The following is a 20,903-nucleotide window of genomic DNA, read 5'->3' as shown; positions in this document are numbered from 1 at the left end:
TCTCTGCTCAACAGTCTCTTTCAAGAAGCTAGAAATAGTACAAACTTTTATTTTAGGCTTAAGTCTCCTGCGGACCCTTAAAGTTGTCCACATATTTCACTTGAACACCTCAATAGAGACTTGTACCTATTGAACACCTCTACGAATTTGAATTGATACCGCATGAACACTTTTTGCCTACATGGCACTTTAAGTGTGATTCACCGCTGCTGAGCGCGTGAAAACAGATAATTAGACATTTTCTAATTTTTTTTAAAAAAAGTCTTTTTCTTCTTCCTTGGGTTGGTTACCATTACTTTCTCCGGCAGCCGTCATCGCCGCCGCCATCATACACCCTTCTTCTTTCATTTTTTTCTCTAGGCACTTCACTTTCTTTACCGTCACGATCATTTTATTTTTCCAGATTTTTCATTATCGCCGCCTGCACATTCGTCTCTTCTTCCTCATTTAAGCAGCCACTATTATCTATGTCATTAACGCCGCTGCTTAGTCGTTGTTTTCTCTTCAGATCTAGAATAGCTTGGTCATGTTTTTTTCTTCAGATTTAGGATGACTTGGTCGTGCTTTTTATTCTTTATATCTAGGACTGAATTAATCTACGGAACATTATTTTACTCTCAAAATTTTATTTATTTTTTTTAAAAAAATATTTTTGAATCTAAAACTTCCATGTTTATTTAAGTTAAAGAACAAGGAAAAAAAAAGAAAGAGAAAAATGTCATCGATGGTGGTCGGAAATTCGATGGGTAGCAGGGAAAGAATTTGAGTGGGTGAAATGTATAATAATGTTTATTTTTGAATCACAATAAGCAACATTGTTCAATCCAAAGAAGAAGAAAATTAGAGAGCAAGAAATAATAGGATGGATGGCTCCGATGGGTAGCAGGGGAAGAGTGTATGGTGGGTGGGTGGGTGGGTGGGTGAGTTGTATAAGGGCTCACATAATAATTATTTTTTAATCTCAAAATATATTTTTTCTTTACCTTATTTTTTAAATAATATTTTTGACCCACATGACATATGTCATAATTTAATTTGTTATTGTGCCATGTCATCGAGAGTGTATCTCACTCACTTAATATTTGGGGCTGATTATTTAAAAAATGGCAAATAGGTATCAATCTGAAGTACTAGAGGTGTTCAATAGGTACAAGTCTCAGTTGAGGTGTTCAAGTGAAATATGCGGACAACTTTAAGTGGCCGCAGATGACTTAAGCTTTTATTTTAAGGTTCCATGATTGTTATACACTTAGCCTTATTCAGTCTATTTCGATGTAGTCTCCTCTCAGTTTAAAGTGTATTAGTTTTGTACTAGATTTTATCATAAATCACTTTTTATTCCTTATATTCAGTAGATTCAAAAAATTCATTAATCTTGAGTATCTTATTTATCATCCAAGATGTTTAGAGAGCATTTGTGTGCCAAACAGTAAGCCCCACCCCCAACTCCTCGATATAATATACATAAATTCATTTGATCCATAGTCAATCTTCCTTCAAGCAAAGGTTTCGAAAATGTTTACAACTTGCAGCTCTATTTCAATCTGTTATATTCAAGAATTCTAAATCACCAACTGTTTTTGAATTACATAATCACTTTCATGCTATTATAATGTTTTTGTTATAATTTAATGGATGAAAACGATTACAATAATTAACATGGATCGTCTTTGATCCATCCCATATATAAAGCCCATTTTCAAACAAAAGCACATTTCTCTATTAGAAAAAAATCAAATTTAATTACTTAAATATTATTCTTCGTTAGCGATATTTAATATTTTAATAAAAGATAGTAATATTTAATACCAAGATTGTGTAAGAAAAAAATTGCTGAAAACATTGTTATTACAATTTAAAAACATATACAAATAGCATGACAATAGAAAAAGTTAGTTTAAGAATTTTATATACTCACATATACAAATAGCATATTACCTATTTTATGAATGAGGGAACTAGAAAAATACTACATCTATTGATAATAAATAAATACATAAAATGAAGTGTATGGAACATATATCCCCCAAAAAATTGATTATTGTTTACTCATATATTATCATGACATCTATTATAACTCATGTATCGGTGTCTAAATAAGTAGATAAGAAATCTTAATCATGATCTAAATAACATATATAATCAACAAATTATCAAGAAAGATTGTAGGAAGAAAGAAATATGTAAGAACAAACCATCAACAAAAACTATTAGAAAAGATGAGCTTTTCCTTAACGTCTTAATATAATCATCGAGGAACGATAAATATTAATAAATTATGGTGGTTCAACAATAACTTATTTGTTGATGTCAAGATAATTAAAAATTATATGAATCTATGAAAATGAATGATTTATTAATACCACTCTTAAAATTATTAGCGACGACAATTGCATTTAAAGTCGATCAAAGCCTTATTTGATAGAAAAGTAACTGAATAAATTGATTCTAAGTCTGAATCAAAATAAAATAAGACAATATTCAATTGCCCTTTGATAATTGACTTATTCATTGAGCAAATTGGTGGCAATTATTTTTTTGTCATTAAATAAATAATATTGAAAGATTATTTTGTTATAAACTTGTAGTGTATTGCTTATATAGTAACTAGCTTTTCGACACGTGCATATTGAGAGATGTAATACATATTTGTGTAGAATAATATGTATTATTAAAATAATACTATGTAAAATAATTATATGAATAATAAAATACAAATTTATGTGAATAATCAAAATAGGTCATTATTGATCTTTTAGAGCATTTCAATATTCTAAAAAATAGCTCTTATTGAAGTGTCATAATACTACATCACACCATGTGAAATTAGTGACTTGTGTTGAATTTCACAATGCAACCTTGCCAAAATCATTGGTGACATTATGCTCCTTTACTCCCATTATTTTGTGGTACAATGTTAACTTTAGTTTTTTTTGTTTTTTTTTTTAAACTTTTGTAATTTTTAATTCTTTATTTGTTCATTATTATACTTTACTATGTCTTTTTTCCAATAGTTGTAACTTTTTTTTGAATTAATCGGTATGGTAATGATTAAGTGTAACTTCTCACATCAAAGGATTATAACTTAAGGTAATGACTTATTAAAAAAATGCATACAACTTAACCAAAATTTTGAATTGCCCTTGCTATCACCTCGAACTCTTTGACTTTTTTCTTGGATCACCAAAACATAAGCTTAGTTAGTCAACACATGTATTTGTTAGGAATGATAATAGGGTGGATTGGAGCTAGTGAAGTTTGCAATTGCGCTTTTTTTTTTTACTACCCGTGATCTTAATTATTATCATCCAATGTTTTGGTTTAGGGGTATTGAAAATGTAATATGTTTTGAGACTTCATTTGTTCTTCTTGATTTGAAGTTCTTGTAAATTTGATACATTTTTTACTTCTTTATATTTTCTGGATGATTTACTTCTTTATCAAATGTCCATATTCAAAGTCAGTGGCGGAGCCAGGATTTTCAATAAGGGGGTTTAAGATTCGAAGGAGTAAACATACGAACTAGTCTAAGGGGGTTCGACATCTATTATATATATCTAAAAAATAATTCTAACCATGTATATATAGTAATATTTTCCGCCGAAGGGGGGTCGGATGACCCCCTAAAGACATGCTGGCTCCGCCCCTGTTCAAAGTAGTTACCTAGTGTCCACACAGATGTTTGAGACCTTTATTGCTTGGAAGTTGCTTGAAGTTTTGTAAATCCACAATAAAAATTTAAAAGCAACACACTCACCCACCCTACCCCATAAAATTCAATCTCATCCTGCCTCACATAGCTCTAAACTTGTCCGCCCTGCATCCGTTCTACTACATTGTTATTTCTAGTATTTTTAATAAGATGTCACTCTTCAGATGACTAAAGCTCTCATGCAATCCTACAAGAAATTACAACAATGTTGATTCCTTTAATAGTTTTAGTAAATGAGTCAACCGAATACAAGTCCTATATATAGGACCATGATCAACTCTTACATATTAGACCAAGTAAATGATCAAAATATCCCTAAACTAAAAATGACTATATTGCCCCTAGTTTATGATCTTCTTCTTAGTAGTCCAAAAATAATAAAAGAACAAGAAGCATGAGAGGAGGAGGAAAAAATGTCGAATTAGTTAAGAGGAAGACCTAAAATTAATGGACCAATAAAACTTATTTTCAAGTAATTTTCTTTATGATTTTGGATCATTTTATTTTCTATCTCTTAATTTTATAAAAAAAAAAAAAAAATATCACCACGAAGTGCAAAGATTGTTAAATTTTGAACATGTAATTTACAATTCACACGATAATATATTAAGAATCTTATTGAAGATCCTTTTACATGTAATCATCTCAATTTTTTAATGATTCATTCTGACATAATTTTGTTTAGGATCTTACAAATATTTTCTTTGATTTACCTAAGTATCTTATTGTTGAGATTAACTCATACTGTTTTTTTCAAATTTATGATACATTGGCTAATGATTCTACCAACATTGGCTATGATCTCACTTGAGACTTCAATATCTCTCTATTCACATTAACTCTCTACCAACTGCATCCTCTTCTACCCATTGGATTATGTAAATGTTGCTCCCTTTATGTAACCGTAAGTATTATATAATATAAAATTTGTTAGACAAAATAAATCTATTTAATTGTGTCTAGTTTTAATGAGTATTTATATACATTTTTTTGAAAGTTCGAAGCCAAAAGAGTACTCATTTGAAGCAAAAATTCTGAATACGCCACTCGATTTTGAAATTTATCAAAATGGACACGGGCAATTTGCCCTATTTTTTAAAAAAAATATATAGAGCACCTCGTTGAAGTTTGACCGATTTCCCAAAAAAAAAATTAACATGCTAAACGGCCCTTTGAGGTGAGTTATTGAAAGAAATCGTTGAAGTTTGAACAAATTATCTGCTTTTGTGAATATTAAAATTGAATGACCTGTTTAGATTTTTTACTTTAAATTATGACTCTTTAAACTTCAAACACCATTTTTGATGTGTGATTCCTATAACGTAATTTTTATGTTTAACCTAAAGATGTGCTCATTATAGGCCAATGCATATGGACCAATTTTTTCACATAGACAACTGAAACTCAGTAATTGATATCTAAAATGTTGTATTTTACTTCTTATGTTATAATTTATGTTAGCATTATTCATTTTTCAAGAACCAGTTTAATTAATTTATCTATGAAATTAAATTGATTAAATTACTTCAATTTTTAAAATTTAAAATTTATATATTCAAAAATTATTCAAAAGGTATTATGAATTGTAATTTTACTCTTATTAATATATAGAGTAATGAAACTATATATTATAAAATTTTAGTTAAACTTTAAATTTTACGTAATTTAAATCTTAAAAAGGAAAAAAATATCACATTGATTGAAATAAACAGAGTAATGATTAGCTCACACGTCTTCATAAAAATTTAACTTTACTCCTTACATTTTGTTAAATGCATTGTATAGGAGAGTGAAAATTCCTTTACTCTGATCTTACTTTATAATTTTTGGACATCATATACCAAGGAGGAGGAATCGTGTAAGAATAGAATCACTCTATTTCCACAAAACAGGAACATGTTCACACACCTTAACTAATTTTATAGGTATCTATTATCGTCTACCAACACAAATATGATATAATTTGGACAAACAGGACTATATTTCTCAACTAGACCATAAGAAAAGCAAATAATGCTCTTTATAAACATTTGTTTTTATCTTTTACAAAAAAATCAAACAAAAAGCACATGGCTGTTTTAGAAAGAGACATGATAGTTGAGCTCAAGACCTTTATCTATTTTGGTGAGGAAGTCGGCAAAAGTAACCATAGTTGTAATTTTGTTTTTATTATTACTTCTTTGAATGGACCTAAGTTGTTGGACAATTAATTCTTTTCTTTTTAAAATTATGTTTTCTTTTTAAAATAATTTTAATTATTTTTAATCTCAATTGATCATTTTAAAATAGTCTATACATTTGTAAAATAAAACATTTAAAAATGTGATCATTGTGTAGCTGGAAGCCAATATACGAGTTCAGTCTAACTCAATAATTGTCGCTAGATAAATAAATTAAGAGAAAGAGTAAATGTGAAATGAATGAAGAGAAATTAATTTCAGCATAAAAAACAAAAAATATCTTGCTGGAGAAGAGTTGCATGGATGACATGTAAGTCATGTAGTTATTAAATATGACATTTGACAAAATATATCCTGTTTTATTATTTAAGGCAATTTTATTTTATTTACTTTGGACTATTTTATTATTTCCCACTCATCTATTTATCATCATATCATATTCCTCCACCATTTTTTCTAATATAACAACAACAATGACATTGTTCAACAAAGATGCAAAGAGTTTCATTAAATTAATTTCAATTATTTGTTTCCTACAAATATCAGCTCTAAATGGACAACTTAGAGTTGGGTTTTATTCTGAAAGTTGTCATAATGTAGAGTCCATTGTTAGCTCTATGGTTAAAGAAGCTTCACAAAGAGAACCAAGAATGCCAGCCATCTTACTTCGACTCCATTTCCATGATTGCTTTGTCCAGGTTCTTTCTTATATTTTTAACCAAATTTTAGTATGTCAATTTTAACTCTTTTGATTTTCATGTTGGTTGAAAAATGAACTGGTATTTGCAATATGGTCTTGGGCATTTCTTGTTCTGAATTAGACCTAAGCGTCATATCTAAGTTAGGTTCATTCCTGTTTGACTTCTGGTTCATACTCCAGTTGGGTCTAGACATGAAAGTTGTTAGAGTGGCTTAGACATTAATTGGTGATTAGACTTATGGTTTGTTTATATATGTATTTGAGCCATTTTTTTATGAGTTGAAGTATAGGGTTGAGTTAGACTTAAATATCACATCTTATATGGTATTGGAGTACGAATTTTGACTACATACTAGTCTATGCTTTAGTTGGGCTTGAACCTAAATAGGGTGTGTTAGAATTCCACATTGATTAAAAAATAGACCGATGATTTTTTTATATAGAATTGGATATTTTTTTTACTAAGCTATTTTTTGTGGTTGAGTTAGAAAGAAGGTTGATTACATTAATTTATATTATTTATACCAATAACCTTCTTAATTCTTCTTTTTGAAATGTGTTAAAAGGGTTGTGATGGATCAATTTTGATTGATAATGTTAAAGAAGCTGAAAGAAATGCATTTGGTCATGAAGGGCTTGGAGGATTTGCTGAGATCCAAACAGCCAAAACTCAATTGGAAGTCCAATGTCCTGGTGTTGTATCTTGTGCTGATATTGTCGCTTTAGCTGCTAGAGATGCTGTTGTTATGGTAATGCTATACTGTTTTTTAAAATTTTAGTTTTATGTATATATACGAGTTAAAATATTAAATTTTTTTTTTACATGATACACATTTATATAACCCTAAATAAAATTTCTGACTCCGTCAGGCTGGTGGAGAATCTTATGAAGTAGAGACAGGTAGAAGAGATGGAAGAGTATCAGATTTGTCATTTGCATCCAAAATGCCAGATGTGGATGACTCAATTGAAGTTCTCAAAGAAAAATTCAAAACCAAAGGCTTTACAGAGAAGGATCTTGTCATTTTGAGTGGTATGTATGATGATCATATAATTTTACACATACTCATTTGATAAATATAAGTAACAAATAATAAGCCATCTATTCATTTTTCATATAAGTGAGGGGAAAAAACACAGTTACATTAGGAGGTAAACATTCAACATATCTCTAATTATTAGCAACAATCAATTAGGAATTTTTCGATCTTTAACTAAAGATTTCAGGTTCAAATTCCAGAAATGAATTGGAGAACTCTTGATAGGAAGTGTTTCAATCTTAAATAAATCTTATGCTATGCAAATTTAAATTAGTCAACTCAGACTAGAAGGTATTAGCTATTAGATGATTATACAAAATATAACTGACAATTAAAGTATCATAAATATTTGACCAAGACTAAAAGTGCAAAAGGACAAAACTGCTAGAATATATTTAACGTAACGGACCACACTTTGAACATAGTCTCAAACACATACAGTTTATTTTCTAGCTACAACAATATCATACATTTTTGTCACTTTATTATAACTTTTGACATGTTAAAAGTTTAAACATCTTCCTAATCCTGACTCTGCCTCTGTGTTAAACATCTTGCGCAGGGGCACATACAATTGGCACAACAGCTTGTTTTTTCATGCCTAAAAGATTATACAATTTTACTGGAAAATCAGATGTAGATCCATCTATCAATCCTAAATTCCTCCCAGAATTAAGAAGCAAATGTCCCAAAAATGGGGACGTAAACGTTCGAATATCGCTCGATAACCTTAGTGAAAGAAAATTTGATGATCAAATAATGCACAACATAAAGAATGGATTTGCAGTTATAGCATCAGATGCAAGGCTTTATGATGATAATATTACAAAAGCAGTGGTTGATTCTTATCTTGAGATTACAGAGAAATTAAATCCTAATTCATCTTCATTTGGGACTGATTTTGGTTTAGCAATGGTGAAGTTGGGAAGGCTTGAGGTGAAGACTGGATTACTAGGAGAGATTAGAAAGGTTTGTAATTCTTTTAATAAAATGTAGTAGTTTATAACATTTATGAGTTATGGTATTACTTAATTAAGGTTGGAGATCATATAGTGTAAGTAGTACATTTTAATTAGTATTAATAGAATGTTAAAATTGAAGTTATGTATAATTTATATGTATGTTTGATGTATTAATCTTAGACGCTAACATAATAGTTATTTTGAAGAAATAAAGGGTGTCAAAAGAATAAATAAATTTGGAGCATGACTTATTCAGTATGCCTCCCATCAAATAAGTAAAAATTTGAGCATGCCTTAATAACACGGTATAAAATTTTAAAACATGTTCATAATATCATTGAGGTACTAAACTACTAGCGATTCAAGTATTTTAATTAATAAAAAAGAATGTAAAATAATTGAACTATGTGTATTGAAGTTTGGATTTTATAGCTTTAAGTTATTATGAACTCTTAAACTTGTTCCTATAAAATATTTTTTGATAATCATTAAAAAATAAAATAAAAATATATACATTTGTGGTCATATGACAACGATTAAAAGAAGACAAGTGCCATCAACATCCAACTTTAAGAGGCTATTAGTGACTTATGTCGATGCTATATAATTATGTATGAGTAATTCATATGTATTTTCTTCGTTTCATGTTACTTAATACTCATTGACGATAAAACTTGACACCTATTGACTTGACATATTTTTTTAAGAAAATTTTAATTAAATATATGTATTTTCTAATTAATCTTATTATTAATATTTTAAAACTTTAATTTAATAATAATTATTTTATACTAAAAATAATATAATAAAAATAAATCTTTTAGGACCCATTTGACCACAAATATATTTGAGAAAAGCTTGGGAAATGATGTTTTGCCGTACAACTTGTCACTACTTAATAAATATATTTATCAAATATCTCAAGTTTCCCATACTAGAAAAACTAGTATTTGAGTCAAGTTCCAATATTTGAGAATTTTTAAAAATGAAAAAATTACTCCAAATTTTTATATTTTAAAAAAAATATCTATCATTAATTAATTCCAACGGTATTTATCTACCAAATTACTCTATTAATAGTTGATAACAAGATTGAGAAAAAAGAACAATTTATTTTTAATGAGTAATAATTCAATTTGAATCAGTGATAAATTTGAATATTTGATTAATACATTTTTCATATTGTTAATTGTTGTTGATTATTCTCTATTATGTTATAAAATTATTTTTTAATGGAGCATGTTATTTATAAAATGATATTACAAACTTAAAGATATTTCTAATAATTTTTAAAAGTTATGGGTAAAAATAATCGAAGCTCCCAATATTTGATAATTTGAACCAACGCTAGCTTAATTTGCTAAAATACACCATTAAAGTACAACGTGCACGGCTTCCATTTCCATCTTCTTCGTTGCGTTTACATTTTAACACTCACCTCACTGCTCTGTTCTGCTCAGTAGCAACAACAATGGCAAGCATACACAGCAGCAAGACCAGGCCTTTCGCTTCACACCACACTGTAACCCCATGCACTCGCACCCACCAGATCGGTGCTCTAGCTCTCGTCATCATCACTTTCTTCCTCACCAGAATCTTCGACCAGTCATTCAATTCCTCTTCCTTCTCAACCCCTACTTCTGGACAATACAGATCCAAGAACGATGTCGTACGGTTCTCCGATTCCGGTGGGTCCATCTTTTGGCCACAACGTGGGTATGGCACCCATCTTTCCCTGAAGATTTACGTGTATGATGAGAATGAAATTGATGGGTTAAAACACTTGTTGTATGGCCGTGATGGGAAGATTTCGCCTGATTCTTGCGTTAAAGGACAATGGGGTACTCAGGTAATTTCCCAATTTTTCCAGTATATGAGAAACTTGTTGAAGTTAAATTGACAGGAATTGGCTAATTGCTGTTAGTTTTTGTTCATATAAATAAATATTAGCTTGAATATTGTTCTGCCTATCAGATTGGATTTGGGAAATGTTAGATTTTTTTAGGATAATCAAGTATTTTAGTTTAATGTAGTAGAAGTTAATTATTATATGGTTGCGATTTTGATTTTCAAGAACTTGGTTGAATTTGTGTTGGAAGACCAGATCAATAGCAGCTCCACCCTTTGATTTTTTGCAACTTCTAGCATATTGAGCTCGCTAACATCCACATATTAGTGAGAAAATGGCGAATCATCAAGGAAGTTATCATTTTGTTTTAATCATGTATTAACTATCTTGGAATGAAGATGCTTTAGAGTAGTTATGATTTTGAGGGCGTGATTTAAAATTAGCTGTAACAATGTAGATGTGGTTATCGAGAGCTAGTAGCAAAACTAGGTAGCGTGAAATAACTTTCAGTCTGAAGTCAGATCACTGATAAGACTAGTGCCTTGGGTGCAAGAGAATTTTTCATAAGTTGGAATGAAGAGCCTGCATTTTTCCCACTTATCGAAGTTCAGTTATTACATTATCAAACATATCGAAGTCCAATTGTTGTCAAACATTACTTTTTCCATGTCTAACAATGAGGGTTAATATCTAAGAGTCAAAGTGGTGTGAGGTGGTTGTATAATTTGTAACTCTCTTCTTTTCGAATTTTAAGTCTTTGTTGCAAAGTAAGGGAGACTGAAAAAGGAGAAAACAGAAAAGAATCGTAAAGGAGCATATCTGTTTTCTTCATTTGCTTAAGAGACGTCTGAGGAACTATCAAGGAAAAGCGCATTTGTCCCTCAACTTGTGAAGCGACTTGAAGTCCTTCCTTGTAATTCTCTATCTTCATTTGAGAATTACTTGTAAAGTTTCATGACTACTTGAGATCCTGTTCAACCTTTCTACTCCAAATATATTCCGGCCGTGGAGAAAAATCTAGAAAACAAAGCTCCTTATAAGGTCAATTGTTCTGTCTAGTTAGTTGCAAAGGAGGCCTGCCTAACCCAATACAATCCCCAAAGGAGAGGCAACCAGATGTGCACAAGATGTCCACTTTGTGAAGGTTAAGTGGAAGTCAAGCGTCTCTTCTTGCACTGTCACTTCACACATCAAATGTGGCCACTCTTCTTCAATACCTTAAAATTAAAACCAATCCTTGACTTTCTGAAGATTTGGCTCAGTAAAAAGACCTCAGTGAGGCAATTATCAGTATTTGGCATTCCATCCCAGCAGCTATATGGTGGACTCATTGGAGGGAATCAGGGAAAGAAACCATACAGTTTTTGAAGGCAAATTTGAAAATGTCATTACCCTTAAGCATAGTTGTATACTTTTGCTTCACTTTTGGTGCAAGTTGGCATTGTAAATGACGTCGAAGCCATTCTTCATTTCTTCAGTACTTTACAGTATATGTGACTGCAAATCCTCAGCTTAGTCTCCAAATCATCACTTTCTTACTGATGGAATAAATTGTTCTTTACTTGTCAAAAGAAGTTATCTATCTTTATTTTTGGAACTGGTAACTTGTATGTATAAATAAACAAAACAGTACATGGGTTGTACTGAAACTATAATTACAATTGAGATTCTAAGGAATTAGATGGTACCTAGAACATTAACTATATCAACAGAATCCTCAGAATAAGTCTGTTTACACCAAAACAAAAAAGCAGAAGGCAATTCTGTTTGATCTTGTGCACTGAGTTACTCAAAACACCTGGAATTCCTTTCTGTCCAGACTGTCCACCAAATGCTTGCAGGGACATTTCTCCATCTACTCCTGTCTTCTGCCTGAACTCCTGCTTCCTCTCAACTATGTAAAACTTCAGTGACCTTTTTGGGCATTATCCGTTTGATCTTCTGATGAAAGTGATATCCCATCCATGCTCTGTCCTTATTTCTGCCATGGTCTTATGTTGATGCACCACTAAGTTGAATATGTCTGGGAATCTCTCGAGAAGACTAGTTCTCTATCTTTATTTGGAAATCAATAAAGTGGTTTCAATATTTTCTTCCTTTTATTTATTTTTCTTTATTTCATTTCCTTAACTTCAAAAGCTCTAGTGACAAAGATGACTCGTCGTATCAATAAATTTCTCCGTCTATGCAAGGTACTGCTAGAATTTACTCTCCACTTTTTCTTCAAAAACTATGGATAAATCTGAGTATTTTTATTTTGGCTCCTTTTTCTTGAGGGAAACATAAGTAAAAGCCTGCAAGTATTACATTGTTGCCACCCAATAATAGCATGAAAATTTTCACTACTAGGCTTCTTGTTATAGACCCTTGTAGTCTGCCCCTTCCCCGGACCCCGCGCATAGCGGGAACTTAGTGCACCGGCATTCCCTTTTTAGGCTTCTTGTTATAGTTTTGAATTTAACTATTTAATGCTTCTATATCTTGTTCTTTTGATGTGCCTGTAGGTTAAGATACATAGGATGCTTTTGCAGTCAAGGTTCCGGACCAGAAAGAAAGAAGAGGCGGACCTTTTCTTTGTGCCTGCTTATCCTAAGTGTGTTCGAGTGATGGGCGGACTGAATGACAAAGAGATTAATCAGACCTATGTGAAGGTAGTAAAATTCAGGACCTTAAAATTACATTTGTGCTGTCAAAAAACTTTCTAAGTTCTATTTATTGCTATAGTTGAATAATTGAGATATTTTGCTTGGCTTTAGAGCTTCAATTGAAATGTCACTGTATCCATTTCCTCTCATATATACGTTTTCCTTATGTATGATCTTCTCTCTCTCTCGAAACCTTTTGCTTGCAGGTCCTAAGTCAAATGCCATATTTCAGGTTATCTGGTGGCCGCAACCACATATTTGTCTTCCCAAGGTATAAGTTGTCATATGGAGATATTTTAAACTCATGGATAGGAAAGATGACCCAATGACGTATGGAATTTGTAAGAGCTGGTAAATGAATATGACAGGCATAGCTAAGTTCTGCATGGGCTTAGATGTAGATATAAAGCCACAACCTCAAAGTTGCAATCTGATAAAAATATCGCCTAATGGTAGCTGTGCGGCATTTGTCATAACTGCCATTTGAATAAGGCAGGATTAACTACCTTATGAACTGGGATGTAGATGTGAAGCACAACTTCAATATTGCAGTCAGATAAAATATTGATCATCCATTGTTACCTGTGCTAAATGCTGTTGCAAATAGACGTGCAACTAAATTTCTCTCAGTAGCATTTTCAATTGAAAGAATTACACTTTTTCTAATGCGTGTTACTTTTGCTGAACTGCAGTGGTGCTGGAGCTCATTTATTTAAATCGTGGGCGACATACTTGAATCGGTCTATAATACTTACCCCTGAGGTAAGGTCTTACAAACTGTTAGTCTATAATCCTTACCCCTCATATGCAGTCGTAGAAAATGTCTCATGGATTGCTGTGCTGTCATTCACTATGCAGTGATCAATTTTTTTTCTGTCTCTCATGGAATCTCAACTCGCTCTCACTGTCTGTATGTTGTTTCCATGGTCGGTTCGTCGTGACAATTTAATATATCATGCACAGAACCTGCCTAAAGAAAATATATTATAATCTTTCTGTCTAGAGATATGAGTCTATTAGCAGGTTCTTCAAGTTATTCTCTATGTTTGTTGTCTTAACATGCTTGCATCTATCATGCCTGTTATCTCCAATAAGTTAATTCTCATTCAGTCTTCCATGTTGAGGAATATCATTGCATCTAATGCAGGGAGATCGCACAGATAAAAGAGATACTAGTGCCTTTAATACATGGAAAGATATTATCATACCTGGAAACATTGATGATGGGATGACTACTCATGGCTCTAGGATAGTTGAGCCTTTGCCTTTGTCAAAGAGGAAACATTTAGCGAACTATTTAGGTCGAGCACAAGGAAAGGTGGGTCGCCTTCGGTTGATAGAACTCTCGAAGCAGTACCCAGACAAGGTAAGCTTCTTCTCGTCTCCATTGATGCATGTAGCTTCACATCTTGGTTGAGAATGACGGCTTCACTGGCAAAAAGTGTTTTACGCAGTGTCTAGTATAAGAATCATCATTTTACTCTATGTGATGTCCTGTTTAAGTTCTTCCAGTTTCTCACATCTCCCTTAACTGGTCCCAGCCAATACATCTCACCAGTGTATCTTCAGTTGAAATGGGTTGTTGAATTAATTGTATGGTGAATATCTCTGAAGTAGTTTTCTCCAATGGGAAAATTTTCTGTACCTCCCAAAAGATATAATCATTCACAAAAATCCTGAACCCTCATATTTTACTCAAATCTGTGTCAAATTTCATCTTCCACTGCTACTGCCTTAGGTTAGTGATGACAACCTTTGTCCTATATGTTGATAGCATAAGCGTCGCTAAGTGTGTCAAGCAGTATTCTGTTGATTCATTACCAGGTACATGGATTTCTCAGTTTATCTGCATGTGTGAGAATCCGTTAGTTCTCCAAAACCACTGATTATATTTGCTTCCAGCTGAGTTCCATATAATGTCTTTTTTGTCCAAAAGATGGTCTTTTTGATTCTATCAACAGTTGGAATGTCCAGAATTGAAATTCAGTGGTCCTGACAAGCTAGGAAGGAAGGAATATTTTGAACATCTCCGCAATGCCAAGTTCTGCCTGGCTCCACGTGGTGAATCATCATGGACGCTTCGCTTTTATGAGTCCTTCTTTGTGGTTAGTCTCTCATATCTTGTGTGCATGACTAAATTTTGTCAAATTGCACTTTCCTAAGCTGTTTTATGCTATTGTTGTGTTAAACAGGAATGTGTTCCAGTAATCCTATCGGACCAAGCAGAATTACCATTTCAGAATGTGATAGACTATTCTCAGATATCAATCAAATGGCCATCCACTCATATAGGAACTGAACTATTGGACTACCTAGAATCAATACCAGGTCTGCACACTGCCTATTATTGTTCTAGTATCTTGCGTTAAAGATAGTAGCCAATCGATTTATGACACAACTTTCTTTCATTCTCAGATAAAGACATCGAAGAAATGATAGCTAGTGGTCAAAAGATCAGGTGCTTGTTCGCTTATACACCCGAGTCTGATTCCTGCTCTGCATTTAATGCAATTATGTGGGAACTGCAGAGAAAAGTAAGGCAATTCCACCAGTCATCAGAAACTTTCTGGCTCCATAATAGAACTGTAGTCAACAGAAATTTGGTGGAATTCAGCAAGTGGAAACCACCCATGCCTCTGCCTTGAACACGTTTTTCACGACTTGTAGATCAATTGTGCTTTTGTTATAGTCGCATCTGTAATTGTTCCAGAGCTATAAAGAAAATCTCACTAACTATTCTTATTATTTGTTCACCCTGATAAAAGAAATTTGCACTTTCTTTTTTTCGTGTTTTCTCCTGATGTATAGGTTGTCATTTGTCAAAGGAATTGTGGTTCCTTAGGCTATTCTGAAGACTATAATGTTAAGCTCCTCTGTTTACTAGTTTTTGATATGTATCTTCATATGATTATTGTGTTTCATCCACTGCACTATTTTGGCTTCTTTTATTAGTTTTTATAGTTTCTTCATTATTTTCTTCTTTATACTTGGAATTGGCATGCGGACACTAATCTCTGTAGACCCCATTTGTGAGATTTCATTAGATATGTTGTAATATATATAAATTTATTCGATTCTATTCAGTGTTACTTTTGGTTTCCTTCACAAAATATAAAAACTTGTCTTAATTATTTGGTACTGTTAAGTCATCTATTTATATTGATACCTATGACTATATTTAAGTAAATCTCATAATTTGATAAGATGTGGTTTCAAAAATACGACATTTTTCACCAAAATTTGCAGAATTGTAATAACCACAAAAATATGGTTTTTATTGGTGAGCCGCAAGTGCAAGTGAGTAAGTGATAACATGTAAAGCCAGAACTTTCAAGAACTATATTCGATGACGCAAAAACCAAATCTTTAAATCAGTGCCACCACAACCACAAAAATCTCAAGACATTCCAAACTCTGTGGACCTCAGCTTTTGCAAGGTGTAAACCCAATCAAAAGCTCTTTTCAGTTTAGGAGGAAGAATTCATATTATAATTTTAAAGGACAACCCAACAACATAACCAAAGAGGCTTCAATCTGATAACTGAAGTTCCCCATATTGCATAGTTTTTTTTGGTCACAAACCGCATTTCTTTCTCGGTTGGGAGGAAATGGGGACATTTGTATACAGCAGTAGCTGCCTTTCTTGGAAAAATCTGTGCAGACAGATGAATCCCTCTCACCATGTGGTTCCGCGTGGTGTTCCAGAAAAAGGGTGTTCAAGAATTAAAGCTGCTGCTTGTTCTAAAGAAGATGCTCGTATGAACCGGGATAGTGAGATATCTGCAGGCTCATTGAATAGGAGGTCAGATATTATATCTGGTGCTTCTTTGATTTCATCAGTACTGCTTTTTCCTGGAGAGGGATCTGCTGTAATTAAACAAGGTCTCCTAGCAGGGAGAGTTCCTGGACTGTCTGAACCAGATGAAGAAGGTTAGTCTCATATTTAACACTGCAATAAGCTTATTGATATGTTCATGAGTGATGTTGATAAACTTGGACAATTAGTAGACTCTTACTAAGTCAATTGGTATTGTTCATAGCTTTGGATTGCAACAAAAGATTGTCTCTAAGCTGGAAAATGCATGTTGACACAGACTACATCCACATAACGAAAGAACACTTGTTCAACGTGTAATCTTATCAAAAACACATAAATCCAGCAACACTTCCTTACATTATTGGAATTCTTAGTGTCTTTTTCGTTTGTACTTTTTCGTTTTCCAAGTAAACGTTCATCTTAACAAGGACAAAATTGCTCAGGCAGGTTGGAGGACATACCGAAGACCGGATGACAAGTCAGGTGGACATGGTGTTGGATGGAGTCCTATGATTCCTTATACTTTTTCCGTGCCTGATAAATGGGAAGAGGTAGGTATCCATTTATTCACAACTGCACGTATTTCAGTAGACAATGTCAGAGAAATTACCTTTAAGCTTGATATTAATCAACTTTGCATGATTGCACATACCTTAATCAGGTCCACTTCTGATGTTTTCACCTGTTGAACAGGTCCCTGTGTCAATTGCTGATCTAGGTGGTACAGAGATCGACTTGAGATTCGCAAATCCCAAAGAAGGGAGAGTCATTGTAATTGTCGCTCCTGTAAAAAGATTTTCAGATGGTGAGCATCTCATGTTTTTTCTTCCTTCTATTCTAGTAATGAAGCTAAGAACTAAAACAAAAAATGATCTTAGGTGAACATATGGATGAACATGTAAAACATACTAACAAATAAATATAATCAACTCAATTTGTCTCTAATGGATTCAATCTTGGTGGTATTCTACTCAAAATATGATGTAGAAATTGGTGAAGAAGCTACCATAGAACAAATTGGACCTCCAGATAAAGTGATTAGCGCATTTGGGCCTGAAATCATTGGAGAGAATGTTGAAGGTAAAGTCTTAAGATCTGAAGTAGCAGAGCATGAGGGAAGAACATATTACCAGTTTGAATTAGAGCCACCACATGTAATGATCACAGCAACAGCTGCTGGAAATCGCCTATACTTGTTCAATGTTACTGGAAATGGTAAGAACCAAATCAACACTTTCTATCTTCAGAATATCTGCTATTATAAATTGTTCAAATCCTACAACTCGCTGTGATTTCACAGGTCTTCAATGGAAAAGATATTACAAAGATTTGAGAAAGATCGCTGAGTCTTTCAGGGTTGTGTAATTTACACATCTACCCCATGCGTGATAGCACCTTAGCAGAGGTGGAATGCACAAGGAAGAAGAGTCGGTCACTAATCACAATTATTTATAAGAATGCCACATCACCTCTAGTAGTATATACAGTTAAGTATGTGAGAGGAGAATTTCCTCTAGAATGAGTTTTGTAACAAATTTTAGCTACCTATGATTATTGTAAACTGTTTACGTTACCAATATTACAAGTCTTCAGAAGGCACCTCTTCTGGATTGATCGCGACATCAGGCATTGATAGCTCTGTTTGATTGTCACTACAATCACCTCAACATTGTTTTAGTATCATGTTTTAGAAGTTATGCTGTCAATACTTGCATAAAACTAGTCTCTGGTCCATCGAGCATGACCACACTACACCCTGGTGTCTTCTGAGACCCTTTATTTGACAAGGCAAACCTCATCCTTTCAGCTTTCTCCCACCTTTCAGCAGCAGCATATATATTTGAAAAAATCACATAATGTGCATCATCACCGGAATCACTAATGTAGTTCAATTTTCTGACTTCTTTCAGCACATTTTCCACCACATCTGTGTCCGAGTGAACCCGACATGCTCCAAGCAGAGCCCCTAAAACTGTGTCATTTGGTGTGACAGGCATCCCTTTTATCAAGTCACAAGCCTCCTCTAATCTTCCAGCCCTTCCCAAAAGGTCTACAAGACAACCATAATGCTTGATGCTCGCCGTCAATGCATATTTCTCCATCCTGGAGAAGATCTCTAAACCTTCCTCCACAAATCCACCATGGGCACAAGCCGATAGCACTGAGAGAAATGTTATATCATTAGGTTTCACTCCTGAACTAGCCATTCTCTCAAAAAAATTAATTGCCTCCACACAGTGGCCATGGTTAGCAAAACCAGATATTAGTGAGTTCCAAGCAGCATCATTCTTAACCAACATTCCTTCAAAAATCAATCTGGCGTTACTTAAATCCCCACATTTTGCATACATGTCAACCAACCCATTAAGAACATATTGATTCAATTCAATCCCTTTCCGAATTATCATTTCATGTATATCCTTGCCAACATCCAGTAAAGCCAACTGGGCACAAGCCGATAAAACACTAACTACAGTAACCTCATCTGGTTCAAGACCCTCATCTTGCATTTTTGTAAATGCTGCCAAGGCTTCTTCACACAACCCATTTTGTGTATAACCACATATCAATGAATTCCAATTCACCAAGTTCTTCATACTCATCCTATCAAATATGGCCTCGGCACTCTTAACATCACCCTTCTTAAAATAACCAGAAACCATCGACGACCAGACATAAAAATTCCTTGTTGGCATAATCTCAAACAATTCCCTTGCAGCATCCATATCCCCATTACTAGCATACCCATCAACCATCACACTCCATGTAACAACATTCCTCAACTCATCTGGTACCCGGTCAAAAAATCTCCTAGCCATCACCATATCTCCACTTCTTGCATATCCATCAATCATTTCATTCCAAGTCACAATTGTCTTCTCAGACATATTCTCAAACAATAAAAAAGCAGTCTTTATATTACCATTCTTTATACATCCTCCTATCATAGCATTCCATGTAATCACATTTCTTTCAGGCATATAATCAAACACTTTCCGGGCACTCCGAATTTCACCACACTTACCATACATATCCAATAACGCAGTCCCCACCATTACATTACAATCGAATCCTGATTTCACAGATTCAGCATGTAAGGCTTTGCCAAGGCTAAGCATTGAAAGTGAAGCACATGCCTTTAGCACCAAAGGAACAACACCCATTATAAAACTTCCATTGATACGATTATGGGTATATGTTAAAAGGGCTTCTTTGAATTTTCCTTGAGATATGCAGTTCTTTATACTGTAAGACCAATTCTTTAATGGGTTTGTGATCATTTCTGAGTTCTTCAGAAGCAAGGATAAAGTTTCTTGCTTTCACTGCCATTAACTGACTCACAAAATATCTCTTTTGTGTTTTAGTCCTTATATTTTCTGATAACTATATTTATGGTCCTTACGTATTTCAAGTTACTCTAGGAAATTACCTAAATATAGTGACAAAGATATGGATGGCATATTATAATTCATTCTAACTAATTTGGAATCGAGACATAATTAATTAATTGTTTTGTACGAAATGCGCATTAGGTAAATTCCTCATTGCGTAAGAGATTTCCTTTGCCCTTCCTTTGTTTGAGCACTCTATGGTGAACACTTTGTGTGCACTCATTGTGTAATAGATTGCCTCTGCCCAAGTCTTCGCGTGAGCACTTTATGCACATTGGATAAACTCCCTACGTAATAACCTGCAAATCACACATGAGATATAAACCGCACTAAGCAAGCCCTATGCAACATACTCGATTCAAAAGACATTAATGGGAAGATCCCGGTGGATGACTACCCTTCAAATCAATTGAGTCATCTTAAAAAAATGTTTTAACAATACTTCTATCAAGTGAACGAATAAATTTTTCAAACCTTTTCAGAGATTATGCAAAAAATTCACATAATACAAAAAAGTTCAATTAATGATTTGAAAAAGGGTGTCAATGTTAATGATAGCCTAATGAAAGTTAAAATTTAAATAGATTATAAGTGCGGTTAGATAAA

At 33.2% G+C, this 20,903-nt stretch overlaps 4 protein-coding genes across 4 annotated transcripts; 3 read left to right on the top strand and 1 right to left on the bottom strand.

Annotated features, from left to right (window-relative positions):
• The first annotated feature begins 6,349 nt into the window (after positions 1–6,349).
• LOC125850543 (peroxidase 43-like) lies at positions 6,350–8,629 on the top strand. Its single transcript, XM_049530401.1, has 4 exons — positions 6,350–6,590; positions 7,159–7,341; positions 7,463–7,625; positions 8,195–8,629. Exons 1-4 carry the CDS (start codon positions 6,366–6,368, stop codon positions 8,626–8,628), a joined length of 1,005 nt encoding a protein of 334 aa, XP_049386358.1. The 5' UTR covers positions 6,350–6,365; the 3' UTR covers position 8,629.
• A 1,356-nt stretch (positions 8,630–9,985) lies between these two features.
• Positions 9,986–16,007, top strand: LOC125850548 (probable glucuronosyltransferase Os03g0107900). Its single transcript, XM_049530409.1, has 8 exons — positions 9,986–10,443; positions 12,948–13,094; positions 13,295–13,359; positions 13,781–13,850; positions 14,236–14,454; positions 15,050–15,193; positions 15,281–15,416; positions 15,504–16,007. Exons 1-8 carry the CDS (start codon positions 10,066–10,068, stop codon positions 15,731–15,733), a joined length of 1,389 nt encoding a protein of 462 aa, XP_049386366.1. The 5' UTR covers positions 9,986–10,065; the 3' UTR covers positions 15,734–16,007.
• Positions 16,008–16,428: 421 nt separating this feature from the next.
• LOC125850541 (psbP domain-containing protein 4, chloroplastic) lies at positions 16,429–18,525 on the top strand. Its single transcript, XM_049530399.1, has 5 exons — positions 16,429–17,018; positions 17,353–17,456; positions 17,599–17,710; positions 17,893–18,120; positions 18,206–18,525. Exons 1-5 carry the CDS (start codon positions 16,697–16,699, stop codon positions 18,268–18,270), a joined length of 831 nt encoding a protein of 276 aa, XP_049386356.1. The 5' UTR covers positions 16,429–16,696; the 3' UTR covers positions 18,271–18,525.
• An 11-nt stretch (positions 18,526–18,536) lies between these two features.
• Positions 18,537–20,254, bottom strand: LOC125850539 (pentatricopeptide repeat-containing protein At3g21470). The gene has a single exon (XM_049530398.1). It carries the CDS (start codon positions 20,184–20,186, stop codon positions 18,600–18,602), a length of 1,587 nt encoding a protein of 528 aa, XP_049386355.1. The 5' UTR covers positions 20,187–20,254; the 3' UTR covers positions 18,537–18,599.
• Between the last annotated feature and the right edge of the window lie 649 nt (positions 20,255–20,903).

Source organism: Solanum stenotomum, unplaced genomic scaffold (assembly GCF_019186545.1).
Source record: "Solanum stenotomum isolate F172 unplaced genomic scaffold, ASM1918654v1 scaffold17555, whole genome shotgun sequence".
In the NCBI taxonomy this organism is placed as follows: domain Eukaryota; kingdom Viridiplantae; phylum Streptophyta; class Magnoliopsida; order Solanales; family Solanaceae; genus Solanum; species Solanum stenotomum.
This window is presented reverse-complemented; position numbering and strand designations above follow the sequence as displayed.